This window comes from Eleginops maclovinus, chromosome 9 (assembly GCF_036324505.1).
Source record: "Eleginops maclovinus isolate JMC-PN-2008 ecotype Puerto Natales chromosome 9, JC_Emac_rtc_rv5, whole genome shotgun sequence".
In the NCBI taxonomy this organism is placed as follows: Eukaryota; Metazoa; Chordata; class Actinopteri; order Perciformes; family Eleginopidae; genus Eleginops; species Eleginops maclovinus.
Window position 1 is genome coordinate 15,294,875 of NC_086357.1, and position 14,212 is coordinate 15,309,086.

At 37.4% G+C, this 14,212-nt stretch overlaps 2 protein-coding genes across 2 annotated transcripts; one reads left to right on the forward strand and one right to left on the reverse strand.

The window, feature by feature from the left end:
* Nucleotides 1-2,146: 2,146 nt before the first annotated feature.
* gamt (guanidinoacetate N-methyltransferase) lies at nt 2,147-6,200 on the forward strand. The gene is made up of 6 exons (XM_063891693.1): nt 2,147-2,421; nt 4,012-4,157; nt 4,288-4,351; nt 4,782-4,849; nt 5,271-5,381; nt 5,932-6,200. Exons 1-6 carry the CDS (start codon nt 2,244-2,246, stop codon nt 6,070-6,072), a joined length of 708 nt encoding a protein of 235 aa, XP_063747763.1. The 5' UTR covers nt 2,147-2,243; the 3' UTR covers nt 6,073-6,200.
* Nucleotides 6,201-8,171: 1,971 nt separating this feature from the next.
* ndufs7 (NADH:ubiquinone oxidoreductase core subunit S7) lies at nt 8,172-12,586 on the reverse strand. The gene is made up of 8 exons (XM_063892265.1): nt 12,472-12,586; nt 11,540-11,576; nt 10,840-10,911; nt 10,618-10,738; nt 10,181-10,360; nt 9,768-9,814; nt 9,381-9,469; nt 8,172-8,393 (listed from the first exon to the last, which is right to left on the reverse strand). Exons 1-8 carry the CDS (start codon nt 12,485-12,487, stop codon nt 8,296-8,298), a joined length of 660 nt encoding a protein of 219 aa, XP_063748335.1. The 5' UTR covers nt 12,488-12,586; the 3' UTR covers nt 8,172-8,295.
* Nucleotides 12,587-14,212: the final 1,626 nt, after the last annotated feature.

Genomic DNA, 14,212 nt, shown 5'->3' on the forward strand with positions numbered 1-14,212 from the left:
AGTGGAAAAGGAAATGAGAGTAAAGTTTACCATCAGGTTTAAGTTGAGTCTTGGACCAGTTAATCTCATCTGAAGGTCTTCATATTTGAAGGGTTTGCCACAGCGTGATGTTTTGTAGCGCCTATGATATAACTGTATCCTTCAAAAGTGCTGCAACTGAAATCACTGGAAATGGTCCCTGTTAGGTCTCTCTCTTGCCTGCCAAGTGGTTCTCCAATTCAATGCTATCATTCACCAAGTTGGATATTACCTGAAGCTAAAACGTCATCAAAAGTTTTCTGATGGGCTTTTTGTGGTCTGCCACATGACAGCTTTGAGAACTGCAGAAGAAAGTGTTTATTGTTTCCCGTGTCAAAGTGCTGTGGTTGCTGAATGAATGTGAGCTCCTGTGGAAATACATGTAACTATTATTCACAGGCAGTGCAGAAGAAGAGTCTCCTGTGAAAGCGGTAGGTGGATAAAACCTGCATTTTGATGAGGACCCTCACAGAGGAGCTGGCCCCTCTCTGCATCACCTAATGGGACTGAAGTGCATGATGGGTAACCGGGGCAGAGTGCCTGTGAAGATGATCAGATGATCCATGTTTGACTGTATCATTGTGCAGTAAATATTACAACACATAGGCCTAAGTGACAGAGTTTGTTGTCATTAATTAATCTGTCAATTACACTAAACACGTTGTTTGTTGTCCTATCTTCAAATCTGATTCAATGTAATCTAGTTTATGCAGTTTCCTAGAGCCCATAGTTGATATTACATCTAAATATCAACTTAACCAAAGCATCAATGAATTATGTAAATAGTTATCATTTTTCCTGTTACCTAATTGTTTCTGGTTTACATGCTATAGTAATTTAAAACGTCAATTATGAATCTAAAATGTCTCAATAGCAGTGTATATCCTGTTATGATTATAACAATCACAACACAATAACACCTCAAATGTTAGTTTGTATATAGACATTAGGACTTAAATGTCTCTGAAGGAATGTTTGAACATCGTAATGCACAAAAAATTAAACTTTTTCATTTCATGCCAGCACCTGCATTATTGTACGTATTTTTGAGAAGGATTTGCTTAAAATGTGTGTATTTACAAGATAGTTCAAACTATGCTCTAGTTTAAATGATGTTAACACATTAAGCTTTTCATAAATACTGCAGCTTTTAATAAGTATAAGGGCTTTTCTTATGCTCATATCCAGTTTATTTAACTTCTTAAACTTGTTATGCAATAGCTTCAGCTGTTTATACTCAGAGAGCAGAAAAAACAGCTCTCACACTGCTGCTAGTTCAGTCAACAACAAAAAAACAATTTCATTTGTGATAAGAGATGGATGAGAGGATAAAAACTATATCTGTTCAATATGAAACTACTAAAAAGGTGTCATGTTAGCTTAGAATAGAGAACATAAGCACAGGGGGAAGCAGTATCCAGGTTCAAAGGTAACATAATCCAGCTAATCTAGCATGTCTTTAGCTCACTTATAATTGTCATAATCAAGAACATGTAATTCCATTTCTTAAATCTACGACTTTAATTGTGTAATGTCCACACATTTGGGATTTAGAGGTGTTTAATGTGCTGCCTTTTTTCGTGGCCAGACGGTGACTTCATAGAGTCGATAGCAGTGACTTCAGTCCTAACGCACCATGTTGCTTAAAATTCCTTATTGCAGCTTTAAACAAAAATACCAGCCTAATATACCTTATGCCTCCATGCAAAGAGATCTACTGTTTTCCTAAAAGCACAAAAAAAATCTTCCAGGACCTGCACCAATTTGTTCTGTAGGCAACAGAAAAAGATTGTGGAGTCTGAATGTGATTATACCAAGGCATCATGTAAACGGTTTTATCTTGTTTATTCGTTCAACTTTGACTGTGCAGTAGGCTATACGGGAGGACTACAACATCCATCTTCAGTAAAGCCCTTTCCTGAACACTGATCACCTTAAAGTTTACTTCATTCAAATAATGTTTGATGCTGCATTGCTAAAGTGAGCCAGTTAGTTACTGCAGAGGGAATCATCTGCTCTACAGAGGATCTTTGACGCCTCCTCCCTCCTCTGTGAATGTGGGTGAGTCTTTGACCTATAGTGAAACTCGTGCGGCGTCAGCGCTTCTGGGCCCGATATAAAGCGCTGCCTCTCGCCTTTCACCCTCTTCTGAGTGGAGACACAGTCCGACAAACCTTTCACCAGACTCCAAACAACCACCACCTTCTCCTCCGTATCACTACAAGATGACCACCGCAGCTCAGCCCATATTCAGCAGTGGAGAGGACTGCAAGCCCTCCTGGCACGATGCCAGCGCCGGCTACAATGAGACAGATACACACCTGGAGATCATGGGCAAACCCGTAATGGAGCGCTGGGAGACCCCGTACATGCACTCCCTGTCGACCGTTGCATCCTCAAAAGGTAAAAGTCGAAGTGCAGGAAAGCGAAGGTTTGTCCATTATCGGGCACTGTACTTCATTGGACTCATCTGCCCCTAAGAAGCTGTTTTCTTAGGGCGATAAACAAAGATAAAACCAAAATATGACATAAATAACAGATTTAACAGATACTTACCTGTACATAATTTTAATCATTTTATTTTTGTATTGTTTTTTATCCTGTGTGAACCACACTGTCCTGTATTTTATTCTTATTCTGTTGCTGCTTAAACCACTGAATTTCCCCACGGGGATTAATAAAGGTACATCTTATCTTATCTTATAAGTTTTGTTTACAGTTGTGCCATTCATATGTTGCTTTATAGGTGAACATATTCTCTAGACACTACCAACATACTGTATTTCCAGCAAACTTTTATTGTTTGAGTAGGCTTCCTTTATATAAAATAAAGAGATTATGGTTATAAATGCTATATATATATATATATATATATATATATATATATATATATTATATATATATATTTAAAAGTTTAAAGTATATGCATTGTAACTATTAAAAAGGAGGAAAGAGCAGGAGGAAGGAATCTATACAAAAAAACCTATTATGGGGATGTGCAAAGGTTCCCAGTATTAAAAAACAAGTAAATAAATATGCAAGGTGCAGGGACAAAAGGTTTTTGAATTTAGTGAATTTTTTGGGGTGTGTTGATGTATTTTTTTCCAGAGTATTGTTTTTTACACATTTATTACTTATCATATTGTTTTTGTTAAATGACATGGGGGACACGTGAGAGTGTGAGCAGCATGGTGCTCAGTGCTGTGTGAGTACTACAGCAGCTGTTTCTCTACCCATGGGAACTGGCCAAGAAATATGCTGGGGAAATGGACATCTGCTTTATGTGAAAATAGAACGATCCACACACCCTCGCAGACATGTGGGAGGGGAAGACTGTGCACTGAAACTCTTTGCACAGCGCTGTTCAAATGCAAATTTCTCTTTGCATATTTTAAGACACACGTTTGTGAAACATGTATTTTACGTGAATGCTGGACCCTGAAAGTGCATTTTCTAACCACAATGTTGTTATTGTCCACTATTTTATTTGTTATGCCATATTCAAAATGCATTCTAGCAGTTCACAATATGCTTTGACTTTTTCTTAATTGTAAGATCAAATTGATTGATTGATTTGAATAAATGTACACAAAATGATTAAATAAAAATGTGAATACTACAGGGAGCTGCTGATTAAAAACTCAGTAAATCAACTTGAAGGGGTCAAGGGACAACAAGGAGCCTATACTCTTCATCTATTTATATGCTTCTCTGAAAGGAAATATAACGGTTTGACCTTTCTGTCCAACCACATGTTACAACCTACCAACTGGCTACAACCAACTGGCTTTCCCTACACACCCATCAGAGGGGACGAAACTTAAACTACAAAAACAAGAGTGCATGATTTTATTAGTATACATACGCAATGAGTCAAAAATAATGCTAATGCTATATTACTGAACCCTGCAACATTGTACAAGTTTCTCTATAAAGTAGCAGACGCAGATACACATTTTCTGACGTTATTGTCTCTCTGGTTCTGTCTGGTAGGCGGTCGGGTTCTGGAGATTGGTTTTGGCATGGCCATCGCTGCCACTAAGATAGAGGCTTTTCCCATCGAGGAGCACTGGATCATTGAGTGCAATGACGGCGTCTTTGCCAGACTGGAGAACTGGGCCAAGTCTCAGCCACATAAGGTCAGTAAAGGCCAATATTATCTGGGGGTATTGGTTTATTACAGATGTTTTGTTGCACTGCATGTTTGCACGTCTAGGTTATTGTTACTGTCCATAAAGATGAGTACAATATGTTGTTATGTTTGTGCAGGTCGTCCCCCTGAAGGGCCTTTGGGAGAACGTTGTTCCCACTCTGCCAGATAACCACTTTGATGGTAAGAAATGGGGAAACTTTTGATCACATGGATATATACTGCTCAAAGTGTGTTTTAATGCCCACTCCTGAGTGTACGGAGCACACAGTTGGTATGAATACAATGAATCTGTACACACAGGGTTTTTAAACACCACAAAAATGTCCAAACATTTCTTCCATTTAGGCTCCATTAAAAATCAGATGGAGTAACCGTTACCACATCAGGGTAAAAAAGTACTGCCCCTGTTTTGGTCACTCAGTTTAGGTTATTGATTGCTGAAAGTCAGTGTGAGGTTACATAATCTATTAAAGATTCAATAAAACTTCAGCTATTGGTGCACAAGCTGTTGATGAACACACTGAGACATTATCCATTTAACCTATTTGACGGATAATATGAACCAACAAAAATAATGCACTCTACTAAAACCATGTCTCTCCACTCCCAGGTATCCTGTATGACACTTACCCTCTGTCAGAGGAGACATGGCACACTCACCAGTTTGACTTCATTAAGGTAAGAAGTTAAAATACACGTACGACAGCACAGTACATTACCAAAGGTCCTGAAATAATTAAAATACTGAAGGAGGATAATCACTGCATTGTTGGAATTGTTCGCAGGGATAAAAGCCACTAAGTTATAGAACACATTTCAATATACAATAATAATTACAATTAATACTTCTGATATAAGTATTGTTTTTTGATAACATTAAAAATAAATTATATTTGAGTCATATAGACATGAAGTTCAAAAAAGCATTTTGCAGCATTGTGAATATGATTGTTTAAGTTACAAAAAAATGTAAATAAATAACAAATTGAGAAGCAGTATTAATGGATTTAGTGTTATTATATTGTGTGGTGCACAAACTGGAGTCTCCTTCAGGTCGTATCCCTACGGTAAAATTGATTTGTTCCGGGTTTCTCTGCAGGGTCACGCTCACAGGCTGCTGAAGTCCGGCGGCGTCCTCACCTACTGCAACCTGACCTCCTGGGGAGAGCTGCTCAAGACCAAATACGACAACATCATCAAGATGTTTGAGGTTTGTCAGCTTCATTTGCTCCTTTAGGACAAGACATTTGACTTCATTTAACTAATCAAAACGGTATAACTTCTGTTCTCTGCATTGTTCTCTGTCTTCTTAGATACTATCCATAATTTGTCTATGAAACAGAAGTTTTTTGAAAATAAAAACCATTAGATCCATCGTGGGCGGTGGTGTAGGATGCACCCAAAATATGTTACTACTACTACTCATTGTTATAATCAGGATGTGCAGTACAAGTGATATTTGAAAAAAATAAGTTATTATGCGTAAAATTAATTTTACGCATAAGAAGGGGTTGCAAATGAGTGAATACTGACACTCATAGTAAATATCATTACATGTTCATTTGTGTCAACATAGTGTGATTTGCTATTGTATGATAACACAAATGTTTAATGTGTGATATTTATCTTTCCGTGAATGTTTCTATCAAGGCTGTTCTGAGTGCAACCTGAATTACATGTTGCAATCACTTCAAGGTTAGCGATAAACCGCCCTGCTAGCCTCCACACACTGACCAGCGCTGTCTGTTAATGATTTTCAGGAGACCCAGATGCCTCATCTAGTCCAAGCTGGCTTCAAGAAAGAGAAGATTAGCACCACCACGATGGACATTGCACCGCCCGAAGAATGCAAATATTATTCGTTCAACAAGATGATCACTCCCACCATCGTCAAGGAATAAAGTCTGAAGATGCTGCTGCAACTTTTTTTTTTTTTTGTACCATAATATGCCTTCTCACCTGGCCGTTCTGACCTCCCGACTGTTTATTCCACTGTCTGCCATATTTCAATAAACACAAGTCCTTTCGACAGATTGCATCTGTTAATTTTTATTACAACTTTTATTGCAGCATTAGCTAGTTTACCCTTGTGGTTTCATTTTCAGGCTTTTTTCAGACAATTGTCTTCATTTGAATTGTAGGTTTGTTGGTCTTGTTGTTACTGAATTATCCGGCCATTAATACATATTATACTTCACAGCAGACTAAAACTAAATGAAACCACCAAAAATACATTCACACCCCATAGAGGCTCATCTGTTTAAGGTCTTAAATCACCAAGCATATTTCATGAACTTGAAAGATGTAGATATATTTCAAAATAATGCATAATTGCTAAGCGGCATGCATCGGAAGCAGTGGGGGAACAGATCTCAAAGGTCGTTTACTTCAATACAAGTAGAAAAAACGACACACTGAAAATACTTTGTTAAAAGCAAAATCTCCAAAATTCTAACTGTTTACTTAGAGTATAGAAAAAACAGAAGTACTCCAGGTACATCCACAGACAGACAGAAATATGGACACCAGTTTCTGAGATTCTTGATACAGTACGTGTCTGCAAGAACGCACCTTGCCATAATGGCACACACAGTTTCACAAGCACATTTTTTTTTTAAATGACCTTCTTAAATATATATATATATATATATATAAAACTAACAAAAACTAGCAGGTTAATGGGTTTTCCTTTAATTACTTCATTGTATTTAAGTATTTGGTTACTTACAATATGGATTATTGCATGGTACACTGTTAAATCAGCATGGTAGTATTCAGTGCATAATAAAAAGTCTTCAATAAAACAATAAGTTGGCTGTATAATTGTCTAATGAGATGGATACTGCCCTGCACACGTTGAATTGATGGTTGTAGATAACAGTGCATGTTATCACTGAATACAGGGAATGAGTGACCACCTGATGCAGACAGATTAATCATTAGATAAATGGATGATGTAACTCCAAGCTGCAGTCCGGTGGGAAACTACAGCTGGCAGTTCTCTAATCTGAATCAGGCAGACAACATGCAACATTTTTAAAACAAAATATCCAAATGTTCTCTGGTTTCAGTTTCTCAAATTTAAAGATTTGCTTATTTTCTTTGACAAATATTGATGTATAAATATCTTTGAATAGTTTTATTGTTGGCCCTTCTGGGTAATGTAATGTAGAACAGTAATGTTCTCAGATAACACAATAATAATATAAGATGATACAAAACAAAAACAACAATAATAATAAAAATAATCCGTTTTTTTAAAATATTCCTTAGTGCTGAGGTATTTCCATCTTTAGTGGAGGTATTTCACTGATATGTGTTCAGCCATTCTGGTTTTTGGATACTCTGGGATGCAGCTGTTTTTTAAAGAATCAATATCTTCATTAGGTTCTCCATTATGGTCTATAGCGCATAAGTTATAAATACAGGATATTGTAGTAAATACATGCCAGCGATACTTTTGAGGTCATTCAGAGTTTCATCATCATAGAGTTTTTTTGTCACCTCAACATCCTGCTGGGCCCAAATCTTTGTCACAATTCCTTCTGGATTTTTATCAATTGTTTGTCTTCTTTGATCGTCTTTAAAATGTGAACACGACATGTTGCCGTTTTAAAAAAAAAGTTGGATAATTTATTCATAATGTCACTATTCATCCAGTTATCAGAGCTGGTGACAACAGGAGCCACCTTGTGGTTTAAGCTTGGCCTAACTGGTCACAGTGGGACGAAAGACAGACAGCTTTATGTATTTTCATGTGAGCCCAGTTTATCACAACAATATTTAAGATAACACAGGATAACTTAACCAATTTTGAGGTCTTGTTGATTGGTAAGAGTTGGCTAAAAAAAAAGGAAAACAATCATTTATTTATTTAAAACTAAAGTGTGGGTTATACAACACGATTTCCCTGCAACAGGAACAGTCTCGTTAATTAAAACTAAAGAAGCTGCTGCGTGACAGCTGCAGTTAGGTTGAAAATAAACGGCAGTACACAGAGTAAATTACAGTAATGATTTTATTGAAGTCAGTTCCTGTAGCTCTACATGGAGGAGGAGCAGCGCTCCAAATGAAATCAGACATACAACATTTACAAACCAGAAACAGAGACACATATTACACATTCACTTCCTATACCAGATCCTCAGCTTCTTCTCACGTTTGATTTTCTTTTGCAGCTGTAATGTCCCGTAGAGGAGAGCCTCTGCAGTGGGTGGACAACCTGAAAACGAGCACCTCGTATTACTCATACTGACAGCAAGAAAATATCATGCATTTTTCATTTAATACACTAGTTATTAAAATTAAACAAGTACTGCCATTACTAGAAATATATCCAGTCTTTATTTATAATTCAAGCATTTGGTAACAGATTTACCACCCTGCCACTCTCAATGATAACAATAATTCAGTTGCTATGCTTCAATTACTACTACAGAGATAGTTATAAATCTGTGTTTGATAATGAATCCGAGCCTACATTTTTGAAACCACTACAAAAAACGTCAAGTTTGTATTGACTTTGGCGGCCCCTGTGGACACAAGCAGCAAAGCCTCGTGTTGTAAAGTTGAGCAGCTGTCAGACTCCTTTTACAAAACCTCTCATTTTACAGCAGCAGGGTCTGACAGTCAGCCCCTCTCACCCATGCTAACATTTCTGGTCACTTACAAGTCATAAATCGTACAGCGGATGTTGCAGGAAATCAGATGCAATGGCAGCTATTTAGAATAACTTTAAAAATAGTCAATTTTCCTGCTGACGGTCTCTTTTACTCTTTAGCTCCAACTGTACTGCATTCATTCTGTTTCAAAACTATTTAAAATCTCAGCAAACAAAACCACAAATGTGTGATTATTGTTCCGAAAGGGATCTCTACAAGATTTTGGAACCTATTTGCAGAAATGAACAAAAGCATCAGTGATAGTGAATGATTTCTCGGCGATGGTGTTGATAGGCGATGTCAGCCTTTTTTTCCGACCCAAATATGTTAGAAAATGGATTTGAGTCAGAGCTCTGTGCAGGTCAGTCAACTTCTTACACTAAAAACTCTGACAAATACTTCTTCACGGAGTTGGCATTTTTGCACAGGGGCATTTACTGTTCATCATAAAATGTATGTTTGATATGTCCTCATCAACGAAAGATGAACAAACAAATAAAAACAAATGTGTTGATTTTATCAGTTACATGTTGTGCCCTAATGTTTACCTGGAACATAAATGTCCACTGGTACGATTCGGTCACAACCTCTGACCACAGCGTAGGAGTAATGGTAGTAGCCTCCTCCGTTAGCACAGCTGGAAAATAATAATTTTAGAAGACATTGTAAGGTATTGAGATAATTAATGTTAGGGTTCAGACTATAAACACAAAAAGTAGGTGTTGAACTTCTATATAAAAGTGCAAAGAAAAAACGTTTAACTTGAAACACAATGACAACAATGAAACAAACAAAAGATTTCAGGTGAATGCTTGTGACCATAGATCAGAAAGAAGACCACTGGATAAATTAAATCACAACCAAACATTAAGGCAGGTGTTGGTGCATGAAGAGTATTTGTAGAGAAAAAGAAAGGAAGACTGCTGCTGGCATACCTTCCCATGGAAATCACGTATCTGGGCTCTGGCATCTGGTCATACACCTGTTGGAAAGAAGACGCAGTTCAGTCACTCTTATATAAAGTCTGACTAAGACCTAAATCCGTCCTCTCGGCTGGAGGGAGGCTTCGTGCCAGTCTACCGATCCAGCGACAGGCTGGTCATAATCCAGGCGTTAAATAAACAGCTATAATGTTCTCAGAGCACCCGTCATGCAGAAACAGAAGTCTGAGAGAGGACTCATGTCTCATGTCTGAGCAGGAAACCAGTTTTTGGAAAAGTTTCCCTCAATACCACAGAGCTGAATCAGACCCGAGACAGTGTTTCGGGTCTGCTGTTTGTAGAGTGATAAGTAACACCTATTTCAATATTAAACAGCGGCTGTTACATCCCACCATTTCCCTCCTCACCTTTCGCAGAGCCGGAGCCATTTTATTGGTCAGCGTTCCTGCCACAATCATGACATCAGACTGGCGGGGACTTGCTCTGAAAACCACTCCGAAGCGGTCCATGTCGTAACGAGGTGCCGCCATGTGCATCATCTCCACTGCGCAGCATGCCAGGCCAAAGGTCATAGGCCACAGAGAGCTCTGCAGGATTGAGAACAGGAGACACATGAAGACCAGCAACACAAATAGAGATGCATTAATATATCAGCTTTAAACACACAATATGCAGTTTCCTTCTGCCATGGTTCCCTCAATAAAACAAATAAACAATGACATCTAACTTTGTGGGACACCCCTCAGCAGTAAAATGCCAGATCACGAGACACAACTGCAGACTTTTATCAATCCACTCCACATATGCAAGTGTAAACACTGCCAACATCCTCTCATCTACTCACCCTGCGGGCCCAGTTCACCAGGTCGTCCAGCTTGGTGATAACATACTCCCCCTTGCTGGTGGCTACAGCTGATGGTTTGGCTGCTGCCACTGCCGTGCTCTGCTCTCTGACTGGAACCAAGCTGTTACAGAAAGACCAAAGATTTTAACTTTGTACAGAGTGTTTACAAAGTGACTGTTCTTCATTCTGATGTTTACAGCACAGTTTCTCTGGTAAACTCACCTCGTGGTGGTATTCTCTTTTTTTGCAATGTTGTGCAGACCCCTTTGATGAACAGCAAATGCTGAAATAGGCCTGGAAAAAAATATAGAACAATGTTAATTATAACTAATGTTAAAACAGTAAAATAAAATAATGAAAACCCACAAACAGTCAGTTTCACAAGAGGGGGAAAATGTAATTCTTCAGTGCGAAGACAGAATCTGTGTGTAATGGACAGATGGGAAGATTTTATATGAGATGAGATAGTTTGAGCTCCATAAATTTGATGCCGCTTTAAAGGATTAACTTGACTGACACACACACACACACACACACAGCTGCCAAAAGGAAGACTGCACAGCCCGTAAAGCACAGTCAGTGTTTCAGCAATTATTTTTGAGGGGGATTGTTTCTGTTTGTTATACTCTTCAATGGAAAACAATCTGACCGCTACAATATCATTGTAACTTGACCTACTGTATGATGTGGTAGATATGGATATTTTGGGTTGATATCCTAGTATGCATTAACTGCCTACAGAATTTGTATTCAAAGTGAGATCTTTCTTATAGCTCCCTGCAAGAAATACACATTTTTTTTCTAGAACACAAACTCCACTGCTGTGAAAGGTATAATAATAATAATAATAATAAAGCAGCTGTAAGACAAGGACCCAATTAAATTAAGATTGAGACAAAGACAATTATTCAAAGGTTCTTACCTTGTTGAAAAGCAGCCAAACATGGCCAGGCGAGGCGCTGCAACAAAAAAACAAACAAATCAAAAACTGAAGAAATTGTATAAAACAGTTATATAATCTAAAGCAAAGTACTGTAAAGTATTGAACATGTTTTAACAGCTGTATTTCTCAATCTCTGTTTTGATCTTGTTTCAACAGTGCATGCAAGTGTAACATTACTAGAAAGTTTAACCTCGGTGAGATCACCTCAAACCAAGAACTCACTGCAAAGTGAGAGGTCTTTACTACAGATAATTGTGCGATCCTTCTCAGAACCTTAGGGAGATAAAGTAACCCCCTTTTACGATGTACTGTATATAATACAGTACAGCCAATAACGTCAAGACACACCTTTGTTATCGCTTTAAATGCTGCAAGGCGTGTTTAATGCACGCCGAATTGCATAAAAGCCTTTGCGGAATCGTTTAAAACTCTTAAGGTATACTTTACGCAGCATAAGATTTAGAAACTAAAGAGAAACCCTAAGTGGCTTCAGGGAGAGTTTAGATGGAAAATCTTATCAATTGCTGAGGACACGTACTGTGGCTAACGACATGTTTGGCATGGTTTTCCACCCCCAATGTAGATGCAAAAGAACAAAAATAACCGACATTGATTAGTTTAAACAATGCATGTCGTTCTATTGTTAGCTAAAGTTAGCTTGCGCTTTGACTGCTACTTGAATGCAGGTGGAATTCACGTAAGCGCTAACCCAGTTAGCCGCCTGCTAACGCCGACAGAGCAAGGTCAGTGTGCGCATTCAATAAAATATGCAAATCCGATTACCGACACAGTCAAAACAGTGGGTAGCGTATCTTATATATTACTTTTTATATATATTGTCATTACCATACGTATAGAAACATCGTAGTGTTTATTAAAACGCGTTTTCGTTTAATCAAAACATCACTTACCTGCTAACGCCGCCATCTTTGGGATTGTGGTTACGTCAGACTGCTTCCTGTATGAGTTCGAGCTACAGAGGGCGCTGCTGTAACGATTACAACAGTTTATCTAAACCACAGAGGGTGATACAGTTAACAGAGTTACTAGAAATATAGTGTGTGCCGTTTCCACAACTTCCCAATAATAGCCTTCATTTCTGATGTTAACATGTTGTATTCTTTATTTTAAGGGACATGGTGTCGTCATGTCTAACCAGTAAAATTAAAGAATATTGGCACAATACAAGACATAAAAACAAGTGTAATATGTAGGCAACTGTAGGCTGGATAACACTGACACACTGATTACTACTGCTACTGACATGGTAATGTGACTTTTTTAACTTGTGATTTTTTTTTAAAATAGACTTTTTAAAACATTATGTGAAAATACACATTCAAAAAACTGTACAAATGTTGTATTGTCTGACTATTTTAAGGAGTTGATATTGATAAGTCAGTTTCTCTTCAGAGGTGCAGAGGCCGAAAGTGGCTGGACTATTGGCAACTGTTTTATGTAATGTAGGGAAATATATTTTAGAGCCCTTATCTTCTTCAAAGCATGTAACGCATAATTGACTTACTTTAAACACCAAATCATATGTAAATCCTATATTTATCTGTGGATTAAACTGACAACTTGCCTTTTAAGGAAGATCTGTTTTACTCCCTGGAGGGTAATATGTAAAAAATACTTTTCATAAACGGTGCTCATTCTACATAAGTTACTCAAGTCTTTAAAACAACCGGTTCTGTGTTTTCATTTAAGAGGTAAGGACTTGACCCACATAATCAAATTCATAGCAGCTGCCTTGTTCAACTGGTAGAGCTGCTTTCATGTGTTGACAACAAACGCATTTATTTAAGTTAAATTTGGAGCATTTATAAAACCTAAAGCAACTATCTTTGTTTTAGATTTGAAAAAATATATATTTTCACATGAGTGTATTATCTTTGTACACTGTCCCTTTATTTAATGGTATTTATTTTTGAACTTTATATAGTTTCTGTACGGTGTCCTTTTTATATACTGTTTTCATCCATTTAGCACATTCAACCAGATTCATTTCACATGGGGAAACAAATAATGTTTCACTTTTAGGCACAGTTTGATATATATATATTTAAAAACAATTTAAAAGAAAAACATATAACAAGTAAATTAATTTAAATCAATTAGTTAATTAATTTGTGGACAAGTTTCAACAGTAATTTGTTGAGAGAGCATGTCTGTCGGTAGTTTAAGATACATTTCAAATGACTTTGACCTAAGTGATAAGCCAAACTGGAAACCTTAATACTAAAATCTGACCTGTATGAAAAATCATTTAAATTTTGTCCTAAGGAAGTTAAAATGGATATACAGGAACATATAAATCATATATGCAGAAAGACACTATAGACACAGTCAGCACTGACTTTGTTCAAGAAAACATTTCAGTCCTTTTACTGCGTATGGGAAATAAACCTATTATTTCATTACATTGGTAAAAGCAAATAAATCTTAGTATTTGAGGCTGACAAATGTCAAATGAATTGCCTTTAATTAAAGTAATTTTGAAACTCTTTAATCTCCTGTTTACTAATTGGTGAAAAGTAAGAGAGCTCAGCCATATTTAGCATCCTGTTTTTGTTTTGCCTCAGTTTGCAGCATAAACTTAGCGAGCAGCATCAGCAGCACTGAGAAAGCCAGCAGGGTGGAGAAGATGGA

What these genes read in the sequence shown, in the direction of transcription:
- ndufs7 (XM_063892265.1), bottom strand. An exon ending in AAAGAGAATACCACCACGAG is followed by an intron (nt 10,739 to 10,839) that starts GTGAGTTTACCA and finishes TTTCTGTAACAG; the next exon opens with CTTGGTTCCAGTCAGAGAGC. An exon ending in TGGCTCCGGCTCTGCGAAAG is followed by an intron (nt 9,815 to 10,180) that starts GTGAGGAGGGAA and finishes TCTTTCCAACAG; the next exon opens with GTGTATGACCAGATGCCAGA.
- gamt (XM_063891693.1), top strand. Translation starts at nt 2,244, where the DNA reads ATGACCACCGCAGCTCAGCCCATATTCAGCAGTGGAGAGGACTGCAAG. An exon ending in CCAAGTCTCAGCCACATAAG is followed by an intron (nt 4,158 to 4,287) that starts GTCAGTAAAGGC and finishes ATGTTTGTGCAG; the next exon opens with GTCGTCCCCCTGAAGGGCCT. An exon ending in ACCAGTTTGACTTCATTAAG is followed by an intron (nt 4,850 to 5,270) that starts GTAAGAAGTTAA and finishes GTTTCTCTGCAG; the next exon opens with GGTCACGCTCACAGGCTGCT.